The sequence below is a fragment of the Heterodontus francisci genome, chromosome 9 (genome assembly GCF_036365525.1).
Source record: "Heterodontus francisci isolate sHetFra1 chromosome 9, sHetFra1.hap1, whole genome shotgun sequence".
Lineage (NCBI taxonomy): Eukaryota > Metazoa > Chordata > Chondrichthyes > Heterodontiformes > Heterodontidae > Heterodontus > Heterodontus francisci.
Window position 1 is genome coordinate 112,940,489 of NC_090379.1, and position 27,582 is coordinate 112,968,070.

The window sequence follows — 27,582 nt, forward strand, 5'->3', positions numbered from 1 at the left end:
CTGCTTGGGAACATTTCCTCCTTTGCACCTCAGTGAGGCCCTGCAACCCCCCCCCCCCATTCCACTTCCTGTGCTGAAAGAGTTAACCTATTTTGGGGGTGCCAGTCTGCCCGAGACACCTCATACTTCGTCCAATTGTTTATTCTTTGTCGGAGAGCAGGCAGGACAGTTGACTATGGCAGTCACTGCAGCAGTAGCCTGCTGACACTGGAGCTACCAAGACACATGCATCCGAATCCTTGGGCTTCATCTGTGGAGGGTGAGCGATGGCTTTCCAGATACATAGAACAGGGAGCAGGCACAGTGCAGGTCAGCGAGCAGCTGAGTGCAGGAGTTAATGTCCCTTCCCTGGGAGCTGAAAGGTAGAACACGATGAGGCATTCCATGCAAATCTCAATTTTATTTTGCTTTTTGAATTTTAAGATATGAATGATAGCGAGAGAATGACTTTGACCGTCTGTTGGGGTTTGCCAGACTTTGTAAGGTGAACTGACCCAGAGTTTGAACTTGCCCACACAGAACAGGTCCCAGTCAGAGTCCTGTCAGTACATTAATAAACAGCAGGAAAATTAACTATTGGTTTTGGAAAATACCATAATTAGATTGCCCCAAGTAATTTACTGATTTGGATCAGGTGAAAATGCAGTTTCCACCCAGATTTTTGCTTTAGACTCAAGTCAAGTGCAGGTGTCAAAAGTTTTAGAGAAAGTTGACAGCCTACTGCAGTATTGGACTGTTTAAAGCTCAGCTCAAGCACAGGTTAGCAGACCTGTTACACACACTTCCACACACCCACAATGACACAGCCCCCCACAGCCATTCCATACACACACACACAGAGTAATGGGACACCTAGAATATCCTAATATGATTAAGCACTGTTAACAGATTTATGAAATGGAAAATATGTTTGACAAATCTGCTTGAGCTTTTGCAGTTGTAGCTAGCAGAGAGGATAAGCGGGAACCAGTGGATGTAGTACATTTGGATTTTCAAAAAGCATTCAATACGGTGTCACACGATCTGTTATTACACAAAATTATGATTTACGGGATTGGGAGTAATATAATGGCATGGATTGAGGATGGGTTAACGGACAGAAAACAGAGTAGGAATAAGCAGGCCATTTTCAGATTGGCAGGCTGTGACTAGTGGAGTGCTGCAAGAATCAGTGCTTGGGCCCCAGCTATTTATAATCTTATATCAATGATTGGATGAGGGGACCAAGTGTAATCTATCCAAGTTTGCTCATGGTACAAAGTTAGGTGGGAAAGTAAACTTTGGAGGAGGATGCAAAGATGCTGCAAAGGGATATAGACAAGTTAAGAGAGTGGGCAAGAAAATGGCAGATGGAATATAATATGGGGAAGTGTGAAATTATTTCCTTTGGTAGGAAAAATAGAAAAGCAAAATATTTTTACTTTTTTTTATTCTTTCATGGAATGTGAGCATCGCTGGCAAGGCCAGCATTTATTGCCCATCCCTAATTGCCCTTGACTACTTTGAATTGCCCTTTGCTTTTCGGCCATTTCAGAGAGCAGTTAAGAGTCAACCACATTGCTGTGGGTCTGGAGGCACATGTAGGCCAGACCAGGTAAGGACGGCAGATTTCCTTCCCTAAAGGACATTAGTGAACCAGGTGGGTTTTTATGATGCTCGATGATAGTTTCATGGTACTATTACTGAGACTAGCTTTCAATTCCAGAATGTTTCTAAATTAATTAATTGCATTTAAATTCCAACAGCCCTGGTGAGAGACGGAGGAAATAGGGCGGGAAGGTGGAGTTGAGGGAGATGATCAGCCATGACCTTATTGAATGGCTGAGGAGGCTCGAGGGGACAAATTGCCTACTCCAGCTCCTATTTACATTCCAGAATGACACACTTCCACAAACACACACAGACCTGCTGCAGAAAGACACACTTTGTGAAGCTTGGCATTGTGTAGTTCCTGATTAAATATGTTACAGTCAGAGAGTGAGGTTGAGGCAGCTTTAAGTTACTTCTTTGTAAAGAGCTTCTTGAAAACATTTTTCTGCTTCTTCCTGCCCTCCATGTCCTGCGTGTGGTGCCACGTTGGCATTGTGGAGCTGCTGGGCTGCCCTGCCCTCTCCGGCTCCCAGCTCTTCCGCCGATTTTCACACATCTCTTGGTTGCTGAAAAGGCCTGGCTGCCTTTGCTGCACACAAAGGTTGGGGGTACTTCCTTGGGTCTGTCTGGTACCTGGCAGTCATAAGGCGTTGGAAATATTTAGAAAAACTGGTCTCTCCTTATTTATGGCTGTATATAAGCACAGTGTCAAGTAACGGTGACTCTCTCAGGTTATGGGGCGTTCAATGTTTCCTTTAATTTTTCTTTGTTGTTTGTGGCCTGTTGTACTGCGTGGTATGTTCAAGATTGCTCTACGGCCACACACAGTCACATCTTAAAGGGAACATTGTTGCTTATTGTATTGCACGGTACATTCTCGAATGCTGCGCATCTAAGGGGGAACATTTTTGATGGCATTTTAGGGCAGAGAGCAGCCTGTGGACAATTTGTAATTTGCGATAGATTTTCCAGAGCCCTGGCTTTCAGTGCTGATGACTGACTGACAGAGAGCAGTGGGAAGCTGTGCTGGGCCTGCCCAGTATGCGGTCCACGCACAATTGCTGCATTAACCATGGCTACGTTGCTGTGGGAGATTGTACTGGAATGGTTTAAAAGGACCATCCTTTTGCACTCTGGTAGGTCATAGCCCCCTTCCTGGATACAGTAATCCATGCACTGTGACCCTCATCCCAGCCCCTTAAGCTGGAAACTATCCCAGCGTCAAACATCACGTTTAAATTGATACCGCGATTGATAAATTTTCCAGTCTGTTTCCTGGGACAAAAGGCCTTGAACAGATGATAGATTTTTCAGTTATCAGCTGGTTAAACCAGGCAGCCTGTGACTGGAGGATTCTTGGGCTATGAGGCTCAGTGCTGGTGTAACTGGAGTCTTACTGGAGGATCATGGTGAGCCTATAATACTGACCTGTGCTCAGGCTGAGATCCCTTCGTTCCCCACCCTCTGGGTACTGGTGGTTATTGACATCGGTGCGAGGAGGTTTTGTTGGAGCAGCTGACACCAATTGCTTGTCTTCTAGTGAATTACTCCCTGCACCGGCATCTATAAAACATGGATTTAGTATCAAGGGAAGTTGGAGCAGAGAATGTGACACACCCAGTGCCTAGTCTGATGGGATTGAGGTGTTTAGGACATGGCAGAAGAGGATCAAAGTATGCTGTGAACAGCATCATTTACCAGACTGAAGCTTTACTGGGTGTGGTCAGCTTTAACCCAGCTACTGGTGAAGGATTGTGTTTGAAATTTTCATTTGCAGGTGGCTCAGGGCTAACTGACCCCACCCCACGGTCAGAACTATTTGATTTACATTGCATCCGGCTGTCCCTGCACTTGCCACAATATGCAATCTGGCACAGGCCCCGATATGTGAGCTGGCCTGCATCACATCATTCAATGATCGTTCCTAACAATCAGTGAGAAAGCTCAAGGAGACACCCTATCTCAGGCACCGAGTTACCTCTCATCCCATTTGTTCCCAGCACAGTGCCGTTGTTTCTGGAACCGTCTCCCTTTGCAGACAGATTTGATGAGCTGCTTTGTTTCACTCTGAACGATGGAGTTCTCCTAAATATCATGAAAAAAACATAGGAAAATGATGTCAGCTTCCAAGTTCATGAACCGCCTCTCACTCCCAGGACGAGTAAAGCTCCCTCTATACTGTCCCATCAAACACTCCCAGGACAGCAGGGTAGAACCGGGGAAGGTCCAGTTCCAGTCCATTGGTCTTCCAGTCCCATGGCTTTAGTTCCCAAAATAAAAACTTTAATGAATGCACAATCCAATGGGCAAATTTAATCATGTTGTTGTGGGTTATGTATTCTTTTTGCTTTTATTTTAAATACCTAATGTCCAAAATAAGAGTTTAGTTCAGGATGAAACATGGTGGATGAAAAATGTTCAGAAACCGCTTTGTGGGAAAAGAACATTGAGCACTCTAATGATCTAAGGCAGTAATTAGACAACAATAGGAGCCTGTTGACAACAGGGTTTTTTATATTAAATGTGGGCATTGAGATTTATAACAGAAATAGTTGACACAAATGTGTGGAAAGAATGTGGCAACAGGGGTTAGGATTTATTGCTAGGAAGTGTCTACTGCCATAACCTTTTCAATATAACAGATATATACAAAAATGTTTAATAACACATTGCATGACACTGGTGGTATTGAGGTATTATACCCAGAAACATTGTTTGTTTGTGGTAATATTCTAAAGCTACCTTTTGTGGAGTAAAACTCGGTGATGATAAATGACAATGTCAAAGCAGTGAACCAGTTGCACAATCCAAATCAACATGAACTGTGTAAGAGACAGATCAAGATGAATCTGTGGCGACCCTCCTCAACATGTCACGTGCTCTGCAGCCAGAGCACACTCCCAGTCCTCAGCTACAGGTACCCCTCACCTTCAATTCCCCTCCTCACAAGGGGATCTCATACCTGGGAAGTAAATCTTTGCTGCTTCCGAGTCTCCCTGAAGAATTCCCTGTCTTCACCGGGCTTTCTGTTGTGAGGCGGGACTTTGCCTTGGGTGGTTCCCTTTGAAGAAAGAAGCAGAGTGAGTGTGATATTCCAGTAGCAGATCCCAGGCAATCCTACAATCCACAGAATACTTTCAAGATTATCTGTTGGTGAAAAATTTCCTCGCATCATCTGGATTTGGCTGGGATTTTAACAATTGGGGTCCAGAGTGCAGGATCCCAGGGGAAGGAGCAGGGCTCAGAGGACATCAGAGATTTGTGTACAATGCTGTGCTCCTGCCCTGTGTCAGGGAGTGTTGGGTGGTTTGTGTACGATTCTGTGCTTCTGCTCGGTTTGAACATAGGTTCCTCTTTCCTGGAGTAAGACTGAAGAGCAGCAAACCAAGGGTATTTAATAATTGCCTAGCCAGCACTACACCATCTGAGCATGGAGAGCAATCAGGAGGCTACAGTTGGCCTCAATCACTCAACTGGGAGGAAAACAGCATGGTTTCTGTGCCTGACAGTGAACATGTGTTGGTGTGTGCTTGCCTGCCTGGGAGATCTGGATTGGATTCAATATAGTTAAATAGCCTAATGGCGCTCACTGTCTTGGTTTCTGCAGGCAGAGTGTGGTATGGGAGAAGGACGTGTGGAATTGTAATCCCGTTACAATTAGTGTCTCCAGGAAAGGAGTGGAGGAAACACAGAGAGCCCCCGTGTGTACGGTGTGATATTGTAGTGGGGCCTCCGGCAAAGGAAGAGATAACCTACTCACCAAGTGAGTTGTGGAGACTGTGAAGGAGAGGTTTCATTGCTAGAAGATGAGCTCGCTTCACCAGGACCTGTAAAACAACACAAAGTCAACAGCCAACAGCAGCAACCCCAGGCTTGTAACGGGTTACATACCAGAGAGAGAAAATATCACTGTGACTGTTCTGTACTCAGTCCACCGCTCAACTCCCTCTTTTATTGAAGGCTCCAAAGTCTATCCCTTCTCTATCACTGACCAGTCGGTACCCTAGCATCTACCCGACAATGTGGAAAATTGCTCAGGTATGTCCTGTCCACAAAATGCAGGACAAATCCAATCCGGCCAATTACCACCCTATCAGTCTACTCTCAATCATCAGCAAAGTGATGGAAGGTGTCGTGACAGTGCTATCAAACCTAAACTGCAATAACATGCTCACTGTGGCTCAGTTTGGGTTCTGCCAGGGCCGTTCAGCTCCTGACCTCATTACAGCCTTGGTCCAAACATGGACAAAAGAGTTGAAATCCAGAGGTGAGGTGAGAGTGACTATCCTGGATATCAAAACAGCATTTGACCTACTGTGGCATCAACGAGCCCCGTGTTATGAAAGTGCTTCTACTTTTAAATTTGCTTTTTGAGGACTCGTGGGGATCGTTCAGCTGCACCCTGCAATTGGCTCTTGCCGTGGAGTCTAAAAATGGGGTTTGAATCTTTCCTCCTCCTCGCCTTCAATAATCTCCTCTACACCTACCCTGATGCTCACCAGCCCTCACCCTCGCCCACCACTCTGTCAGGTTATTTTCATGCCCACGAAAAACTGGGATGTCTCAAAGGGATTAAATAGTCACAAGTAGCTGTTGGCTTGTGTCACTCTGAAATGTGGTGAAGGGAGACCCTGACACCCAACATCAACTTGCATTTATAAACTTCTTTAACATAGCAAAGCATCCCAAGGCACTTCACAGGAGCACAATCAGACACTGAGCTCCATAGGAGATCTTCGGATAGGTGACTTTGGTCAAAGAGGTAGGTTTAAAGGAGCGTCGACATGTTAATAGAGGCAGAGCGGTTGAGAGCACTGTACACGGCTGAAGGCCACCCACCCAGACTCAGTTACCTGCGTTATTCCTGATCTTCTGGATCCACTCGTCCATCAGTTTGCCCGAAGGAGCAGAGAAGAGATATTCAGCCCCATCAGTGAGCCTAGGGAAACACATTCCAGTCAGAGTGTTCACAACAGTACATCACAAAGCAAATACACCCAAAGTATATGTACAGACTCAAACACACACACACACCAAGGTATAGGTTATTATGACCTCAATGAGACCGTTAACGTTAAAACATGAGATCGGAACTCCCCAGACCCCAATTTAATAAATTAAATGACAGGTTTTTCATGTTTTAAGACTTATCATAACAACTATACTAAAAGAATTCCCCATTACCTAAGTAGCTGATACCCCAAATTAGAGAAAGGTATTTTCTTCGCTTATTAAAACACTTGAAAACCTCACAACATATTTTATATAAAAGCAAAATACTGCGGATGCTGGAAATCTGAAATAAAAACAAGAAATGCTGGAATCACTCAGCAGGTCTGGCAGCATCTGTGGAAAGAGAAGCAGAGTTAACGTTTCGGGTCAGTGACCCTTCATCGGAACATATTTTATATGTTGTCCTCATTGAAGCAAAATCTTGGCAGTTAAAAGTTCCAAACTCCTCCCAGTTGCAATGGGTTCGATCTCCCAGACCTTTTCCAAAGTCAATGTCTTCTCTGAGTACTTCCGTCAGTGAATAAGGCGATTCCTGGTGATCCTGTTGGTGGTTTACTTCTCCGCAAACCTCAACTTTCAAAACAAGTTCAAGTCTTTGTAGCCTTTTGCTGTATCAAAGAGCAGGTGTTCCCACTCTCTCTCTCTCTCTCTCTCTCAGGCTGTCATGCTCCAGACTTCCTTACAGCCTGTCTGCCTTCTGACAATCTGTTGAATTTATCTGGAATCAAAAGTCAATCGCCAATTGTCTTCTCCAATATGCAAAGTCCACAAGTCTGACTACAGCAAAGCCACCCAGGCTTTCCATTGTTTTCAGGTATTAGCAATGGCAATTCACATGTGCATTCTCAGAGTCAATGGCTCCTTGTTTACAATCTGAAAGTCTGGGAGGGTGAAACCCATTGTTCTTCAGGTGTTATAACACCGCAGTCTCTGTTTTTCAAAATGCTCTTTGTTCTGGGATCTTTGTTGTCCTGGTAACCAAGATCCCTGTCTTGTCTTTAAGTGGAGTGAGGTCATGTGACTTCTCTGACTCCATCTTACACTACATTAAAAATCACAGTTTTTAAAACATAATCATGTTATGAAGTTCATTCATAACACCTCCCCCTAACAATAGAAAATTCATTACCATAGTAATGATGTTTCTACAACATTATCACCACTGTAAACATTTCACACTTTACACAGGTAACAACATTTCATATTTCTGAGTTGCTCACCTCTGTTATACCCTTGCTTTAACTTCTGGATACAGCATCGGCAATTACATTGCTCTTTCCTGTCAATCTTTACCCCAATCTTTGGGGTAAAAACTCCACTGAAATAACATCCTGGCATTCTTGGTTTTGAACTCTTAAAAACCTTAATGGATTATGACTGGTATAAAAGGTCATTTCCCCTTGGACATTATTGATGTTTACTTCAAAATGTTGGAAAGCCAACATGAGACCTAAAGCCTCCTTTTCATCAGTGGAGTACTTTGGTACTTATTGAGTTTTCTAAAGAAATAACAGACTGGTTGTTCAATTATATTGTTCTTTAACATATATTGAACATCTTCTCTGACCTTAGCCAATAATCAGGATAGAGTCAATAAGGGTTCTGTTTAATGGGTGTAGCTGTCCCTACATCAATCCTTTGAGTTCGACCCAGCTTATCTGCACATACTGCTTTAAACTCTTTTAGCAGCTCAGCTATCTCCCTTTTATCAGAAAGATAGTGTAGAACTGTATCTAAATATTCTAGCACTTTGTCGTTTGCCAGTTTCACTGCAGGGGATTCAATCTGAGAGTTCTCAGTATCTGCCCCTTCATCCAGTTCATCAAAAGCAACACTATCTTTAACCTCCTCTTCTGTCATTTGACATATGGCTGACAAGGTTCACAGTCATAGCATCGTTTCAACATACCCTTTGACTTTTCCGTCTGTCTGGGGTACTAGCCAAATAGTTCACCTCACTAAGTTTCTTCTTAATGAAGTAAGGACCATTGAACTTAGCTTTCAATGGTTCCCCAGGCAAAGGCAACAAAACTAACACCTTGTCTCCAGGCTGCAAGCTGTGTGCCTTAGCTGTTTTTATCCGTTTGGATTTTCATCACTTGCTGAGAAATCTTGAGATGTTTTCTGGTCACCTCACAAGCTTTTGTGAGTCTCTCTCAAAACTCTGTCACGCAGTCTAAGAGGGTTGTTTCCTCTTCCTGTGCTAAAAATCTCTCCTTAATGAGTTTAGGGGGACCCCTAACCTCATGCCCATAGACCAATTCAAATGGACTGAAACCAGTAGACTCATTTGGAGTGGCCCTGGTGACAATGAATAAAAATGATATCCCCCTATCCCAATCATAAAGATACTCAAAACATTAAGTCTTTATCATATTTTTTAGGGTTTGGTGATACCTTTGCAAAGTGCTGGAAATACTCAGCAGGTCAGGCAGCATCTGTGGAGAGAGAACAGAGTTAACGTTTTAGGTCTGTGGCCTTTCATCAGTTCTGATGACCTGCTGAGTATTTCCAGCACTTCCTGTTTTTATTTCAGATTTCCAGCATCTGCAGTATTTTGCTTTTATTTTAGGAGAAACATGTGACCTGATTTAGGTGCGGGTATGGATGGGTCTGACACAATCCACAAGAACCCCACTAAACGGTTCGTTACAAACAGGTATCGGTGTTCACGGAGCTCGTTTAATCAATAGCTTTGACTTCCCAACCACCTGACTTGTATGGCAAGTTGTGACAAATCTAAGCACATCTTTATGCAAGCCTGACCAATAAAAGTGCTGGCTTATCCTGGTTTCAGTCTTTCGAATACCCACATGACCTGCCACTGGGATCCTGCGGGCAATTCTCAAAATTTCACTATGGTACCCTGTGGAAACAACAGCTTTGATGAATTATAGCCCAATCCTCATCAGCAGGCCTCTGGGGAGGTCTATTCAGGGACCTATTCAGCTTCTGCCTCAAAACATGCCATCTGAGATATTTTCTTTAAATCGGATTCTGCCTGTTGTGCTTCAAAGACAATCTGCTAAACAATTCACCATTGTTAGCCTTGGAGCCTCTTTCACCAACATCCCCATCCAAATTATTAAAATAATGCTCCAGCCAACCTAACACCTGAATTGCCCTCCCCAACAACTAAATCCTTCTCATCTTGTTACTACACAATCTGGGAATATTCCAGGAAATTCCTCCTTGCATTTCAGCAACCTCAGGGGGCTTTTCCGAAATTACTGGAGACACCAATACCTTATCCATAGCTATGTCATTCCCTAGCAACAAATACATCCTTTAATATGCAAATCAGGGTCAATTCCCACTGTTACCGGACTGGTGACTAAATCACATTGCAAATTAACCTTATGCAATGAAATGGATAAATAATTCCCCTTATTTCTCTGCACTATGACTTTTGTATTCAATGCAGTACTTGGGGAAAATCCACATCCTTTCCTACCATTAATGACTAGATTTCCTCTGTATCTCTAAGCAGCACAATCAGCTTGCCTATCTCAACTGACACCTTACCCCTGAACACAAAACTTCTATAACCTTTAGGGACCTGTAGACAAGGAAACGCTGTTCCCATTAACAAATGGTACAAGGACTAGGGGACACAGATTGAAAGTTTTGGGCAAAAGATGCAGGGGGAATATGAGGAAGCACATTTTTTACATAGCGGGTGGTAATGACCTGGAACTCGCTGCCCACAAGGGTGGTGGAAGTGGAGACAATGACTTCAAGAGGAAGTTGGATGGCCACCTGAGAGAAATAGACTTGCAGGGCTATGGGGATTGAGCTGGGGAGTGGCACTGACAGCATAGCTCCGTGCAGCTCCAGCATAGACGCGTTGGGCCGAATGGCCTCCTTCTGTGCTGTAAATGATTCTATGACTTGATTCATTAGGACACACGGGAGCATACCTGTGCTCGCTATTCATCATCGACAAAGCCACTGGCTTGACAGCAACGCTACCTTTTGGGGTATCCTTTTGGTAAACCTACCACAGCTACCAGTTTGCCTTTTAACTTCCAACATTTAGATTTTATATGTCCTTTTGTTATTACAATAATAACACAGTGGTCCTTTTGATTCAACCCTAGTCTCCTGACTATCTTTTTTACCACTCTGAGGGTTGCCTATATCCTCTGTTTTACCCTTCTCTCACTGAAACCAAATCTCTTCTCATTATCAACCCTGCTATCTTACCAACTTCTCCGAAAGTTTCCAAACTGTGGCCTGTAACTACGTTTTTGTGGGTCAATTTGTAATCATCTGCCATTGCTACGGCATTCCTTAAAACCTTATGTTCTTCGAAGTGAGGCATTATTCCTGATGGGATACTATTTTTAAATTCTTACATTAGAATTACTTCTCTAAGGCTTTCAAAATCTTGCTCAATCTTCATGGACCTATAGCATTGATCAAATATCATTTCCTTCTCTCTAGCATATTCCATAAATGTCTGGCCTGATGTCTTTTTTAAATTCCTGAATTTTTCCCTGGAAGCCTCTGGTACCAACTCATAAGCATTGAGAACTGCAGCTTTAACCATTGCATAATCACTTGACTATTCCTCCGAAAGTGTTTAATATAGCTCTAACACTTTTCCCACTAACACACTTTGCAATAAAATTGTCCAATTTTCTTTCACCTACTGCAACTTCATAGCAAATTTTTCAAAGGACACAATATACATTTCAACGCCTTCCTCACTGAATTTAGTCACTAAGCAAATATTCCTTGTCAAATTAAAACTGGAAGTTAAATCAGATCATCCTCAAACCTTTCTGCCACTCCCTGTTCGTGTAATCTAAGTTTCTCTTTGTCCAGTGTAAATTTCTTGGCTTCTCATTCTTTTTGTAACTCTCTTTCTTTCTCTTCGAATTCAAGCTTTCCAAGTTGTAATTGTCTGCCCCTTTCTTCTCTTTCCTTTTCTTTTACTCTTGTTCAAGTTCCAGTCAGCTCATTTGTAACTGAATTCTAGCAAACACAATCTGAGAGACACCAGGATCACTCTTTTCTTTCTCAAGGTTAAAATGCTGAGTCAACACTTCAACAATTTCTGCCTTTTTAGCTTTTGATTTCAAACTAACTCCCACTTGCTCTGCTACAGCCGTTAACGCATCCATCGTTAACTGTGTTATATCATTGAGCGACAAATCTCTTTCTGCAAAGGACTAAACATTAAAAGCAGACATGCTGCCTTTATTGGTGAGCACAGCAAAAGTAATTGTGATATCTTATTTGTTTAAATTCTAGGAAATTCCAATGCACCAGTTTTACAGCATCTGAATTCATATCCCAGACCCAAGCCCCCAATTTGTTACGACCTCAGTGAGACCATTAACATTAAAACAAAAGATATGAGCTCCCCAGACCTATTTAAATAATTGCACAAGAACTCATGTATTAAGACTTATTATAACAACTAAACCAAAAGAAATCCCCATTAACTAAACAGGACTTTGCAAGTAGCTGATACCCCAAATTATAGAGAAAGGTATTTTCTTCACTTATTAAAACACTTGAAAACCTCACACAATTATACATTACACAGTCTGCCTGGATGGCAAAATCGTTGAAGCTACAAGTCCCAAACTCCTCCCAGTTGCAATGGGTTGGATCTCCCAGACCTTTCTCAAAGTCAATGTCCTCTTTGCTCACTTCTTCTGAGCACTTTCGACCCAAGTGTCCGTGAATAAGGTGATCTCTGGTGATCCTGTTGGTCTTTTACTTCTCTGCAAATCTCAACTTTCAAAACAGGTTCAAGTCTTCGCAGCCTGTCGCTGCACCAGTCTTGAGGATAGGTGTTCCCTCCCTCTCTCCTCTCTGAGGCTGCCACTGCTGGTCATCTTCCAGACCTCCTTACAGCCTGTCTGCCCTCTGAAAATCTGTTAAATTTATCTGGAATCAAAAGTCAATAGCCATTTGCCTTTCCCAATATGCAAAGTCCACAAGTCTGGCTACAGCAGGCTTTCCATTGTTTTCAGGTATTAGCAATGGCAATTCACATGTACAGTCTCAGAGTCAATGGCTCCTTGTTTACAATCTGAAAGTCTGGGAGGGTGGAACCCATTGCTCTTCAGGTGTTCTAACACCGCAGTCTCTGTTTTTCAAAAGGTCTGTGATCTGAATTCTTTGTTGTCCTGGTAACCAAGATTCCTGTCTTGTCTTTAAGCAGAGTTGATGTAAGGTCACATGACGGGTTCGGTTCTGGGTACTGCCTCCAGGTTCGGTTCTGGGTACTGCCTGTGCGGAGTTTGCAAGTTCCCCCTGTGACCGCGTGGGTTTCCGCCGGGTGCTCCGGTTTCCTCCCACAGCCAAAGACTTGCAGGTTGATGGGTAAATTGGCCATTGTAAATTGCCCCTAGTGTAGGTAAGTGGTAGGAGAATGGTGGGGATGTGGTAGGGAATATGAGATTAATGTAGGATTAGGATAAATGGGTGGTTGTTGGTTGGCACAGACTCGGTGGGCCGAAGGGCCTGTTTCAGTGCTGTATCTCTCTATGACTCTATGACTTCTCAGACTCCATCTTACATTTAAAAACTGTGATTTTTAAACATAATCATGCTACAAAGTTCAGCGTTCATAACAAGGTATATGTACTGACAGACACACACACCCCACTGCCTAAGTATAGATACAGACACCAGGATAAACCTTTTACATCTGAAAAAGCCCATGTAGGTCAGTGAGCACAGAGTTGATGGGTGAACGGGATTTAGTGCAAGTTAGGACATGGACAGCGGAGTTTTGGACGACATCAAGTTTAAGGAGGGTAGAGCATGGGAGGCCGGCGAGGATTGCGATGGAATAATCAAGTCTAAAGGTAACAAAGGCAGTAATCAGTGTTTCAGAAGCAGATGAGCTGAGATAAATGGGATGCACATCATGACCTCATTCTCCTCTGCCTGGACATGGGTGGAGTTCCGGTGAATCTGCGGCTCACTTTGTACTCTCAGTGCCTGAGGTACGTCGGTAAAATGGAGAGTGTGAGGAATAGGGGTAGACTTTATCTCGTCAGTGTTCTCTCAGGAGCGCACTGTGCCACACCCTCCCTCATTGGTAAAGCCTGACACCCTCCATTCAGCAGATGTCACCTACCGTAAGCGGAAAGCGTGCTCCTTCTTCCTGTAATCGGCAGCTTCCTCACACCTCGCATCGACAAGCGTGAGGGACGGAGAGCAGGGGGAATCCTGCAGACAGCAAAGGGAACACACTCAGCTTAGACAGGGAGTGCTTAAAGAGGAAACGGCATCGCACAGAGTCTAGTCCTGCGGTGGTTATAGGGGACTGGACAACACACAGCTTAGACAGGGGGTGCTTAAAGGGGACATGATATCACAGTAAAGGGGACAGTTTGACGTGCGGTTAAAGAGGATGGGTGGGGAGCGGGTCACAGAGAGGAAGCGCTTAAAGGAGACAAATGTCACATTGAGCTTGGACAGTGAGTGTTTAAAGGGGGCATGATATCACAGCTTAGACAGCATGTCCAGATGACTGAACACATTGGATAAATGAGATGCTGCATTTTCTGTTTCGAACCATCTCCCGTGAAGGCACTGACTCTCACTGGGATACAGTTCCAGTGACACGGACACTCACTGGGGCACAGTTCCAGAGACACGGACACTCACTGGGGCACAGTTCCAGAGACACGGACACTCACTGGGGCACAGTTCCATTGACACGGACACTCAGTGGAGCACAGTTCCAGAGACATGGACACTCACTGGGGCACAGTTCCAGAGACACGGACACTCACTGGGGCACAGTTCCAGAGACACGGAAACTCACTGGGGTACAGTTCCACAGGCACTAACTCTCACTGAGGCACAGTTCCAGAGAAACGGACACTCACTGGGGCACAGTTCCAGAGACACGGACACTCACTGGGGCGCAGTTCCACATGAACTGAAACTCACTGGGGTACAGTTCCACTCGAACTGACACTCACTGGGGTACAGTTCCACACAAACTGACACACACTGGGGTACGGTTCCACACGAACTGGCACTCACTGGGGTACAGTTCCACACGCACTGGCACTCACTGGGGTACGGTTCCACAGACACAGACTGACACTCACTGGGGTACGGTTCCACAGACAGTGAGTGTCAGTCTGTGTCTGTGGAACCGTACCCCACAGGCTGACACCCAATGGGGTACAGTTCCACAGACACACATTCTCACTGGGGTACAGTTCCACAGGCACTGACACTCACTGGGGTACAGTTCCACAGACACACATTCTCACTGGGGTACAGTTCCACAGGCACTGACACTCACTGGGGTACAGTTCCACAGGCACTGACTCTCACTGGGGTACAGTTCCACAGGCACTGACACTCACTGGGGTACAGTTCCACACAGTTCCACAGGCACAGACACACACTGGGGTACAGTTCCAGAGGCACTGACACTCACTGGGGTACAGTTCCACAGGCACTGACTCTCACTGGGGTACAGTTCCACAGGCACAGACTCTCACTGGGGTACAGTTCCACAGACACACAATCTCACTGGGGTACAGTTCCACAGGCACAGACACACACTGGGGTACAGTTCCACAGGCACACATTCTCACTGGGGTACAGTTCCACAGGCACTGACACTCACTGGGGTACAGTTCCACAGGCACCGTCACTCACTAGAGGACAGTTCCACAGACACTCTCACTGGGGTACAGTTCCACAGACACTCTCACTGGGGTACAGTTCCACAGGCACAGACTCTCACTGGGGTACAGTTCCACAGACACACATTCTCACTGTGGTATAGTTCCACAGACACACATTCTCACTGGGGTACAGTTCCACAGGCACTGACACTCACTGGGGTACAGTTCCACAGACACACATTCTCACTGGGGTACAGTTCCACAGGCACTGACACTCACTGGGGTACAGTTCCACAGACACACATTCTCACTGGGGTACAGTTCCACAGGCACTGACACTCACTGGGGTACAGTTCCACAGGCACTGACTCTCACTGGGGTACAGTTCCACAGGCACTGACACTCATTGGTGTACAGTTCCACACAGTTCCACAGGCACTGACACTCACTGGGGTACAGTTCCACAGGCACAGACACACACTGGGGTACAGTTCCAGAGGCACTGACACTCACTGGGGTACAGTTCCACAGGCACTGACACTCACTGGGGTACAGTTCCACAGGCACAGACTCTCACTGGGGTACAGTTCCACAGGCACAGACTCTCACTGGGGTACAGTTCCACAGGCACTGACACTCACTGGGGTACAGTTCCACAGACACACATTCTCACTGGGGTACAGTTCCACAGGCACAGACTGTCACTGGGGTACAGTTCCACAGGCACTGACTCTCACTGGGGTACAGTTCCACAGGCACTGGCACTCACTGGGGTACAGTTCCACAGGCACTGGCACTCACTGGGGTACAGTTCCACAGACACACAATCTCACTGGGTACAGTTCCACAGGCACACATTCTCACTGGGGTACAGTTCCACAGGCACTGACACTCACTGGGGTACAGTTCCACAGGCACCGTCACTCACTAGAGGACAGTTCCACAGACACTCTCACTGGGGTACAGTTCCACAGACACTCTCACTGGGGTACAGTTCCACAGGCACAGACTCTCACTGGGGTACAGTTCCACAGGCACAGACTCTCACTGCGGTACAGTTCCACAGGCACTGACACTCACTGGGGTACAGTTCCACAGACACACATTCTCACTGGGGTACAGTTCCACAGGCACAGACTGTCACTGGGGTACAGTTCCACAGGCACTGACTCTCACTGGGGTACAGTTCCACAGGCACTGGCACTCACTGGGGTACAGTTCCACAGGCACTGACTCTCACTGGGGTCCAGTTCCACAGGCACAGACTCTCACTGGGGTATAGTTCCACAGACACTGACTCTCACTGGGGTCCAGTTCCACAGGCACTGACTCTCACTGGGGTCCAGTTCCACAGGCACAGACTCTCACTGGGGTACAGTTCCACAGGCACTGACATTGGGGTATAGTTCCACAGGCACTGACTCTCACTGGGGTACAGTTCCACAGGCACTGACACTCACTGGGGTACAGTTCCACAGGCACTGACTCTCACTGGGGTACAGTTCCAAAGGCACTGACACTCACTGGGGTACAGTTCCACAGGCACTGACACTCACTGGGGTATAGTTCCACAGACACTGACTCTCACTGGGGTACAGTTCCACAGGCACTGACACTCATTGGGGTATAGTTCCACAGGCACTGACTCTCACTGGGGTACAGTTCCACAGGCACTGACACTCACTAGGGTACAGTTCCACAGGCACTGACTCTCACTGGGGTACAGTTCCAAAGGCACTGACACTCACTGGGGTACAGTTCCACAGGCACAGACTCTCACTGGGGTATAGTTCCACAGACACTGACTCTCACTGGGGTATAGTTCCACAGGCACTGACTCTCACTGGGGTCCAGTTCCACAGGCACAGACTCTCACTGGGGTACAGTTCCACAGGCACTGACACTCATTGGGGTATAGTTCCACAGGCACTGACTCTCACTGGGGTACAGTTCCACAGGCACTGACACTCACTGGGGTACAGTTCCACAGGCACTGACTCTCACTGGGGTACAGTTTCAAAGGCACTGACACTCACTGGGGTACAGTTCCACAGGCACTGACACTCACTGGGGTACAGTTCCACAGGCACAGACTCTCACTGGGGTACAGTTCCACAGGCACAGACTCTCACTGGGGTACACTTCCACATGCACTGACTCTTACTGGGGTACTGTTCCACAGGCACTGACTCGCACTGGGGTACAGGATTCGGCAGCAGTACATGATAAACTCAGAAACGTATCTGATGTCTGCTGCAAATGAGGAAAATTTTAATTAGTGCAATAGGCAGCTCGTCTGCGATTAGGAACAAAGTCATTGCCATGGGAGCTTTACTCTGTATCTAACCCGTGCTGTACCTGCTCTGGGAGATTTTGATCTGACAGTGTAGAGGCAGCTTTACTCTGTATCTAACCCCTCTGTGCTGTAATGATTAGAAAGTGATGCCTCAGCATCATCCTCTCAGTGAGACTGACCATCTCCCTCTAACTGCTGAGTGGTAAGTTTTTGTTTTGTACTGAGGTTGGATTCATACTGATAAAGAAATCAGTTTTGAACTGGGCAAAGTCTCCTCTCTTCACATTCCTTCATTCTCTGATGTCAGTGCCAGGAGATGACGACTTACCATCAAAGTATCACTCTTGTTCTTGTAGAAACAGAGGACCTGTTTCTCCAGAGTCACAAAATAGGTGAGCCAGGCTTTGGAATCGGCCTAAATATGAAAATAAAGTTAGGAGTGAAATGAAAGAACTTGTATTTAAATAGCAGCACAGGGTGCTCTAAAGAGCTCCATCGCCAGTGAAGTACCTTTGCAGTGTGATGTATAAAAACAATGTAGCCAATCTGCACACAGCAAGATTCCAGAAGCAGTCACGAGTTTATGACCAGATAAGCTGTGTTTAGGTGTTGGCAGAGGGATAAATATTGGACCAGGACACTGGGACAACTCCCCAGCTCTTATTCTATTAGTGCCATAGGATCTTCTACATTCAACTGAGAGGGCAGTCAGCAATGTTCCCTTGAAGCCGCATGGCCGTGCAGCACCCAAAATGTTCCCACGCAGGCCACCCACAAATCATCCCTTTTACATTAGCGTGTGTGGGTGCCTGCACAAAAAAAATTGAAGGGCCTGCGCACTTAAAAAAAAAAATGGGGCGCACCAGAAAAAAAGTTTTGGAGGGTACATTGGCATTGGAGCCTTGGTTTTACATCTCATTTGAAAGATGGCACTCCCTCAGTACTGCACTGGAGTGTCAGCCTGGATTATTGGCTCAATTCTCTGGAGTGGGACTTGAACCCACAAATGTCTGACTCAGAAGGAAGAGCGCTACCCCAAGGCTCACAGGAGAAAGAGGGTAAGTGGTGGATATTGTCTCTTGGCCCTGTGACCTGTCATTACACCTCACACAGGAACGGATCAGCGCAAATCCACACCTCAACTCAACATTGTCCTTCCAGCCCATCCATCATCGCCCACTATCCTCTGCCCACAGTCCAACTGCAGGGTCCCTGAAGGGAAAAGCTGCAGTTTAAACAAGGACTGACCAAGACACTGCGACAAATACACAGATGTAGCACCAAAATTACCAAAACAGTGACAGCACAGTGAATTATGCACATTTCTCATTTCCCTTTCAATTCCAGCGTAACTCAGACCAACAGCTGACCCTCTCCTCTGACTGCTGCCTGTGAGAGACCAGTGTGGGCCGAGAATGGACTGTCTCAGCCCAGCTCCTAACAGGCACAGAACCTCTGCCCAAAACTGCCATTAACTGAGTGCTAACCCAGCACTTACACTCAGGCACTGGAGGGCTGTCATGGGATCTTTCACAGTGTTTTGGGATAGGTGTACATGGAGTGTGACTATGCAGCTGGTTGTGCATTATCTGACCCGTGAGTGTAAATGGAGCTTTAGAAAACAGTTCTCCACCATTATCCTCCCTATCTCTCTCCCTCCCATCAGTTTCTACCTTAGTCCCTCCAGGCTGCAGTTTGTGCTTTCGGTCGAGTGTGCCCTCCATGGACTGGTATCCTACAGCATCCTAAGAAAGAAAGAAAGAATTCCCATTTATACAGCTCCTTTCACAACTGATGTCCAAAAACATTTCACAAGCAATGAAATACTTTGAAGTGTTGTCACTGGTGTAATGTAGAAAATGCTGCAGCCAATTTGTGCACAGAAAGATCCCCCATACAGCACTATGATGATGACTAGATAATCTGTTTTTGTGATGTTCATAAATATTGGCCAGGACATTAGGGAACACTCCCCTACTGTTCTTCGGAATAGCACCTTGGCATCTTTTACATCCACCTGAGGGGGCGGACAGGGTCTCAGTTTAACGTCTGATCCAAGAGACTGCACCTCCAATAGTGCGGCACTCCTTCAGTACTGCCAGTCTCACTTTTTGTGCTCAAGTCTCTGGAGTGGCACTTGAACCAACAACCTTCTGAAATAGAGGCAAGAGTGCTCCCAACTGAGCTAAGATCTAGGCACTCAGTGTTGTATGGGTGGTGCTCACATTATAGTCGGAAATGCAATTGTACAGTATATGGACGATGCTCATATAGCACACAGCTGGTTGGAACTAGTAGCAGGAACACAGACAGGGAAAAATGGTACAAAGAATCTGCACTTATACAGGATCGTTCACATCCTCAGAATGTACCAAAGCCCTTCACTGCCAATGAAGTACTTTTGAAATATACTGATTGTTATGTAGGTAATTGCACAGCCAATTTGCTTGAAGTAAGATCTCACCAACAGTGAATGAGGAAAATGGCCGGCTGGTCTGTTTTTTGATGGTGTTGGACGATGGAGGAATGCTGTCTGTCTGTCTTCTAGCAGTACCAAAGGGCAGGCGAGGCCTCAATTTAATATCTCATCTGAAAGATGGCACTTCAGCCTGAGTTATGTGCTCAAGTCTCTGGAGTGGGACTTGAACCCATGAATTACTAACTCAGAAGCCAAAATGCGACCAAATAAGTCATACTGAAAGGAAAATAACAGAGAGCTAGAGAAAAGTCAAGTACAGAGAAGTGGAGAGAGTAAATGGTAACGGGGGTGGGAGCAGGAAGAAATGGCAGTGATCGAGGAGTAAAGAAAGAGACACAGGTGGGGGGCACAGGTAGGGATATAGCGAGAAAGATGAGGCAAAGCTAGAGGGTCATGAGGGAAATATGGAGACTGAGATAGAGATTAGAATCAAATGGAATGAAAATCGAGCGGGTTGTATAAAGGGCAGATGATCTGCTTCACCAGATTACTGCCCAGATAGTAATCTACTCCTGAGAAATAGAGATACAGTGAGCAAGAGCGCGTGAGTGAGAGAGATAAAGCAAGGGAAAGATGCAGAGAGATTTAGAAAGCCAACACCAAGTATCAAAATTGTTAGAAATATTTGAGAAATTTGGGAATGTTGCAGCTCACTGTGTTCGTACCTTTTCACTCTGCAGTGTGCCTGGTGAGTTCGAGTGCTGAGGGTCGAGGTGAACCCCAGTAGGCGATACCGAGTCTGCATTCTCAGATATATCGGAGCTCAGCCTCTCCACTGGGCTGGACACAGAGTCTACTGAGCAGCTTTCAATCAATGTTGTGGCTTGTTCTGGCTGAGCTGTGGAGTGGTCGCCCTTGGAAGAATTCAGGGTGGTTTGACAGTGGGTTGAAGGAGGATTGGTTGGAGGGCTTTGGGACACGGGCTGTGATTTAGTGGGTGTCTCGGTGCTGATGCTGTCACTAGTAGGTGAGGTTAGGTCTTGTACCTTCAGGGAGCAATCATCACTGGAAGAAAGCCTGGAAAGTGGTTTGGGCGGGACTGGTGGTTTGGGCCTGGTTGGGTTTGAAGGCCTTCTTGCTGCACTTCCTATATCATAATTGTCGAGGACGGAAGATTTTGGTGACAAAGGTGATTGGATGAGCGACCGTCTCTTGTCCTCTCCAACACGTTTCAGGCCAGCGGCAGCATCTGGACCTCTCTGGGGACCTAGAGACCTTCTGACTGGGGAGAAGAATAGGTCTGAGGACGAGGGGGTCCTCGGGGCGGGACTCACGACTAACTCTTTTGACCAGGATTTTGGTGTCCTCTCAGTGTCTGAATTGTTTCTTCCAAGGACCCTCAATGGTGCTGGCCTTTTGTCTGATGCCTTCCTCTTCAGCGAGGGAACCCGAGCCACTTTGTGTTCTTTTTCCTTAACATTCTCCTCCGTACAGAACCCTTCTCCCTGAAATCAGTCAAAGAACAGTCTGAAATTACACAAACATGTATTAATAACTGAGCACTGTAACCATTCTCGCTATTATGAAGGTGAGATACAGGCCTGAAATGAAGCAATGCTGCATGTCTGACCTTTATTGCACTTTCCAGTTGGCCAATCTTCTCATCCTGAGCTGCCAGCATCTTCTCAAAGTCTTCGTGCTTCTTGATTAGATCTTCCACTTCACTGACAGTGTCCTGAGAGACAGAAATTAAACTCAATGCTTTATAGAGAAGACTCACAATACACTTGGAGTGCAGGTAATTGAGAGTTCTGGGTGCTGCAACATTGGCCAAATCTATCTATTGAGAAGCCCACTCCCTATAAAACACCAGAGTGGCGCAGTGGTTAGCACCGCAGCCTCACAGCTCCAGGGACCCGGGTTCGATTCTGGGTACTGCCTGTGTGGAGTTTGCAAGTTCTCCCTGTGACTGCGTGGGTTTTCGCCGGGTGCTCTGGTTTCCTCCCACAGCCAAAGACTTGCAGGTGATAGGTAAATTGGCCGTTATAAATTGCCCCTAGTGTAGGTAGGGAATATGGGATTACTGTAGGGTTGGTATAAATGGGTGGTTGTAGGTCGGCACAGACTCGGTGGGCCGAAGGGCCTGTTTCAGTGCTGTATCTCTAAATAAAAATCTTAAAGACCTCTATTAGGTCAGCTTTCAGCCTTCCCTTTAGAGAAATGAGCCCCATCCTGTTCAATCATTGCTGATTGTTGTAACCTCCCAGTTCTGGTATCATCCTTGTGAATCCATTGGTGCGGCTTTAGGTCGGACACTGGCCCACTCAGCTCAGCTCCACTGGCTCCATGGAAGAGCTAGAGCAGGTTGATTTTCAACACTCTCAGCTAAAGGAATGAAGGGTCTGCCCCTGTTAACTTCGATAACTGTCTCCCAGTTCAAACTGTTGGTTGTCCCCTGTCACGATCCAGGGAATCAGCAAGAGCCAAGATTGATGGGCCTGGAGCTCATTCTTACCCCAAGGTTGTTGCTTGTTACAAGCCCTTCCTTGGAGCCCAGCCAGGCAGCCATCAGTTCAAGCTCTCTGAGCTGTGACTGTTTCCACAGCTCCTTCTCGTACAAGGCTTTGTGTTCCTCCCATTTTTTCACCACCTGTTCCATCTCCTCGGACAGTTCATTCAACTTCTCATCAACCTGGTCACAGAAAAACACACAACAGGTCAGCAAGCACAGGGATAATACAGCCCTCAGACAGAGGGGGGTGGAGTACAGGGCCCTGAATGGGGGATGGAGTACAGGGCCCTCGGTGGGGGGTGGAGTACAGGGCCCTCGGTGGGGGCTGGAGTACAGGGGCTTAGTGGGGGGTGGAGTACAGGGCCCTCAGTGGGGGGTGGAGTACAGGGGCTTAGTGGGGGGTGGAGTACAGGGACCTCAATGGGGGATGGAGTACAGGGCCCTCGGTGGGGGATGGAGTACAGGGCCCTCAGTGGGGTTGGAATACAGGGCCCTCAGTGGGGGCTGGGGTACAGAGCCCTCAGTGGGGGTTGGAATACAGGGCCCTCAGTGGGGGTTGGTGTACATGGCCCTCAGTGGGGTTGGAGTACAGGGCCCTCAGTGGGGGCTGGGGTACAGGGCCCTCAGTGGAGGTTGGAATACAGAGCCCTCGGTGGGGGCTGGAGTACAGGGCCCTCGGTGGGGGCTGGAGTACAGGGCCCTCGGTGGGGGCTGGGGTACAGGGCCCTCGGTGGGGTTGGAGTACAGGGCCCTCAGTGGGGGCTGGGGTACAGAGCCCTCAGTGGAGGTTGGAATACAGAACCCTCAGTGGGGGCTGGAGTACAGGGCCCTCGGTGGGGGCTGGAGTACAGGGCCCTCGGTGGGGGCTGGGGTACAGGGCCCTCAGTGGGATTGGAGTACAGGGCCCTCAGTGGGGGCTGGGGTACAGGGCCCTCAGTGGGGTTGGAGTACAGGGCCCTCGGTGGGGGCTGGGGTACAGAGCCCTCAGTGGGGGCTGGAGTACAGGGCCCTCGGTGGGGGCTGGGGTACAGAGCCCTCGGTGGGGGCTGGGGTACAGGGCCCTCAGTGGGGGTTGGAGTACAGGGCCCTCAGTGGGGTTGGAGTACAGGACCCTCAGTGGGGTTGGAGTACAGGACCCTCAGCGGGGGCTGGGGTACAGGGCCCTCGGTGGGGGTTGGAATACAGGGCCCTCAATGGCGGCTGGGGTACAGGGCCCTCAGTGGGGGCTGGAGTACAGGGCCCTCGGTGGGGGCTGGGGTACAGAGCCCTCGGTGGGGGCTGGGGTACAGGGCCCTCAGTGGGGGTTGGAGTACAGGGCCCTCAGTGGGGTTGGAGTACAGGGCCTTCAGTGGGGGCTGGGGTACAGGGCCCTCGGTGGGGTTGGAATACAGGGCCCTCAGTGGGGGCTGGGGTACAGAGCCCTCAGTAGGGTTGGAGTACAGGGCCTTCAGTGGGGGCTGGGGTACAGGGCCTTCAGTGGGGGCTGGGGTACAGGGCCCTCGGTGGAGTTGGAGTACAGGGCCCTCGGTGGGGTTGGAGTACAGGGCCCTCGGTGGGGGCTAGAGTACAGGGCCCTCAGTGGGAGCTGGGGTACAGGGCCCTCGGTGGAGTTGGAGTACAGGGCCCTCGGTGGGGTTGGGGTACAGGGCCTTCAGTGGGGGCTGGGGTACAGGGCCCTCAGTGGGGGCTGGGGTACAGGGCCCTCAGTGGGGGCTGGGGTACAGGGCCCTCGGTGGAGTTGTACAGGGCCCTCGGTGGGGTTGGAGTACAGGGCCCTCGGTGGGGTTGGAGTACAGGGCCCTCAGTGGGGGCTGGGGTACAGGGCCCACGGTGGGGGCTGGAGTACAGGGCCCTCAGTGGGGGCTGGGGTACAGGGCACACGGTGGGGGCTGGAGTACAGGGCCCTCAGTGGGGGCTGGGGTACAGGGCCCTCGGTGGGGGCTAGAGTACAGGGCCCTCAGTGGGGGCTGGGGTACAGGGCCCTCAGTGGGGTTGGAATACTCTCTCCTCTATCTGTTTTACCTCTTTCAACATGATGTGACTGTTCTCTCTCAGCTCGATTCCTGTGTTTCTCAGCTCCTCGTATTTGGGTCTTTGCTTGTCTATTTCCAGCTTGTATTCGTCATGACGTTTGCAAAGCTGTTCAGCTCCCAGAACGCCCCTGGCCTGCTCCTCTGAGTCTAGCAGTGTGTCCATCTCATTCACCCAGGCCCTGTATAAACGAATAAGCAGGAATACACAGTGGCTTTTATAGTAAAGGAAATGCTCACATCATTGTGCTCAGAACTGTAGCTGATGCTTCAGGCATTGGTCTGACTACAGCTATTGAAGTCTGGAGCTCTGTTGTATCAGCAGATCACAGCGTGTTATTTGCCTTAACTTGGTACTGTCTCACACTGTTAAGTATGGTGGGCGGTCATTTATCTAACATCCTCAACTCTCTAACTTTTTCCTTGGCGAATGCTTCTCACCCTCACCCCACAGAGTAGATGCACCTCCTATTCTCACATCCAAATTACATATTTTATGTCACATTGCTCATGGTGAATTGCATCTGGCCCACAACCAGGCAATGACCATCTCTAACAAGAGAGAATCGAACCATCTCTCCTTGACATTCAACAGCATTACCATTGCTATCCTAGCCAGCGATACTCACATCCCAAGAATGAATAAAAAGACTGCTGTTTCTCCCTCTTTTCCAGTCTCTTTCTCCTGTTCACTAATCTCTAGATGATCTGGCCCTCTCGCACATATCCCTCACCACTGATCTTTCCCCCATTTAATCTCGATCCACCTGAACTCTCTCTTCCTTTCCTGATCTGTCACTCCTCTATATCGGTCTCACCCCCATCTTTCCAGCTGATCTCTCCCGCTCTCTCAATCTCTCCCTCCTTTCTCATGTTTTATCTCAGCCCCAATCTCACTAGTTATTCTGGCAGTTACTCCCCTCCCGGCTTTCCCCTGACTGGGGAAATTGACTGGCTGGTGTAAGCAAAGGAATATTGAACTGGCTGGTATAAGCTGTTATGACTGAGGCGGGAGGAGTGCACTGTTAATTCAATCCCACTTCTCCACAGGACACAACATATTTCTAAGAATTTTTCCACTTACTGAAACAGTTGATCAGATACACAATTTTCCCCAGAATAGAACACACTAACCAGGTTTCTTTACTGAACAGCAAAATTGTTATAAAACACGTCTCAACTGGTAATAAATTAAAACATAAACACACAGATTGAATTTTTAATGTTCCAACATTAAACTTTTAAAAGTCCCAAATTTTAAATTGCCTTTTTACCTTAGTCCTTTCACACTCACACATATACACCGGTTAACCGGAAAAAAAAGGGGGATTTTTGGATTAGAGTTCTATTACAGACAAAAAAAACACACCTGGGCTGATCACTTGCCAGCCCCTGCAAGAAAATAGCAAATGAGACACGCTGCACCAAACTGGCACACAGTCCAATCTCCGAGACCATGCAGACAGGATCTTTAGAACAGGTTTCTTTAGGTGGCGTTAAGAATGATTTTTTAGCAGGCTTTTTTGAAATACAGGAAACAAGATGAATCGACACAGTGGACTTCAAAGAATCTTTTAGGGAATTGCAGGAAAGCGCGCTGGGTTGTAGTCTTCTGTTCTTCCTTGGAATTTTCTCCTTCTTCCGTCCTTTTTGACACTTCAGCAGCACTTGCCTTTTATCTCCTTCAAGAAGGTAAAAGCACTCTCACACTGACTAACAACCAAAAACTGTATGAGCTTTTTCTGCCCATCCCAGGTGTTCTCTGCTACTACTGGGCTTGTCCACTCAAAGGAGCATTTGTCACTTTTCGCCTTTGTTGCCAGGGTTTCTGTTCGAAGCTTAACCCGCGCCATGTGACAAACAGCAACACTGTTGCTAATCCAGCTCCCTCAGTCCTCTTGATTAAAAAACATTTATTCAGTTTAACTATAAATTCTTTTAAAAATATTTTTTAACAAAACAGAATCACTTTCATAACAAAGCAAAGGAAGATTGAACACATTGGACACAAGGGATGATTGAAATACCTGGGCTAGCTCTTGGAGTGCTGATGCAACACAAAGGAAAGAACTTGCATTTATATTTTATGACCTCGGGATATCCCGATGTGCTCTGCAGCCAATGAAGTACTTTTGAAATGTAGTCACTGTTGTAATATCGGAACCATGGCACCCAATTTGCACACATCAAGCTCCCACAAACCGCAGTGACCAAATAATCTGTTTTTGTGATGTTAGTTGAGGGATAAATATTGGTCGGAATATCAGGCAGCACTCGCCACTTCTTCTTTGAATATTGGATGGAGGTGATTCCATGCCACCTGAGATGGCAGATGGGACCTCAGTTTAATATCCCATCTGAAAGACGGTGCTGTACTAGAATGTCAGTCTAGGGTTTGTGTTCAAGCCTCGGTGGGACTTGAATCCTCAACCTGCTGACTCAGAGACAAGAGTGCTGCCCACTGCAGTAGGAAGGATGACTGTAGAATAAAGGTTTGCGACAGCAAATGAGATAAATCTGCATAATATCAAATATCTACAACTAAGAAAAAAGATTTTAAATGGAAATTGAGTTTCAGCCTGTGAAAAATAAAATGTTGCCTGGACTGAAGTGTATCTTCCACAGTGGCACCTATTGGCAGGAGGCCTAGAAGTACATTGAGTAGTGTTTATGGAGCAGGGTCTATAGACTGACTTCCACTATAAATATGATTCCAAAGGATTGTCAATGTTAAAGGTAAATATAAAATAAAAAAGTGTGACTCAAAATTGCGACACAAAGTGCACACCAGATTATCAGTATCACAGAAGTGCAGTACCTTGCAGTTGTCCGAATTAAACTTCATTTGCCGCTGATCAGCCTAGGTGCACACCTTCGTTGGGATTTGATCCCTTGGATGTGAGACACTCCACTGGCTCCTCAGCCAAATGATTCACTCCCTGATTTATGTGAACCTGGGCAGTGGGTGTGGACCTGTGCTCACCCATTGGGCACAAAAATGTGATATATTTCATTTTCTTCAATTTAATTTATTACTGATAAAATATTGTAGATGGGAAATAAGGCTGTTTCAGTAACAACCAATATTAATCCAATTGGGT

General features: G+C 47.0%; 1 protein-coding gene across 2 annotated transcripts in view; it reads right to left on the minus strand.

The window, feature by feature from the left end:
* Window positions 1-398: 398 nt before the first annotated feature.
* Window positions 399-27,582, minus strand: part of sptbn5 (spectrin, beta, non-erythrocytic 5) — a 321,773-nt gene continuing 294,589 nt past the window's right edge. The window contains exons 59-71 of one of the 2 annotated variants that reach the window (XM_068039705.1): window positions 24,474-24,663; window positions 22,455-22,631; window positions 21,570-21,674; window positions 20,665-21,444; window positions 19,194-19,265; window positions 17,849-17,935; window positions 13,709-13,800; window positions 6,444-6,529; window positions 5,351-5,417; window positions 4,553-4,651; window positions 3,569-3,675; window positions 3,019-3,153; window positions 399-2,223 (exon numbers count right to left, since the gene is read on the minus strand). In XM_068039705.1, the coding sequence (XP_067895806.1) occupies window positions 2,000-2,223; window positions 3,019-3,153; window positions 3,569-3,675; window positions 4,553-4,651; window positions 5,351-5,417; window positions 6,444-6,529; window positions 13,709-13,800; window positions 17,849-17,935; window positions 19,194-19,265; window positions 20,665-21,444; window positions 21,570-21,674; window positions 22,455-22,631; window positions 24,474-24,663 (2,221 nt within the window). In that variant the 3' untranslated portion in view covers window positions 399-1,999. The remainder of the gene's footprint in view (window positions 2,224-3,018; window positions 3,154-3,568; window positions 3,676-4,552; window positions 4,652-5,350; window positions 5,418-6,443; window positions 6,530-13,708; window positions 13,801-17,848; window positions 17,936-19,193; window positions 19,266-20,664; window positions 21,445-21,569; window positions 21,675-22,454; window positions 22,632-24,473; window positions 24,664-27,582) is intronic. The other variant, XM_068039706.1, reaches the window with a different exon arrangement.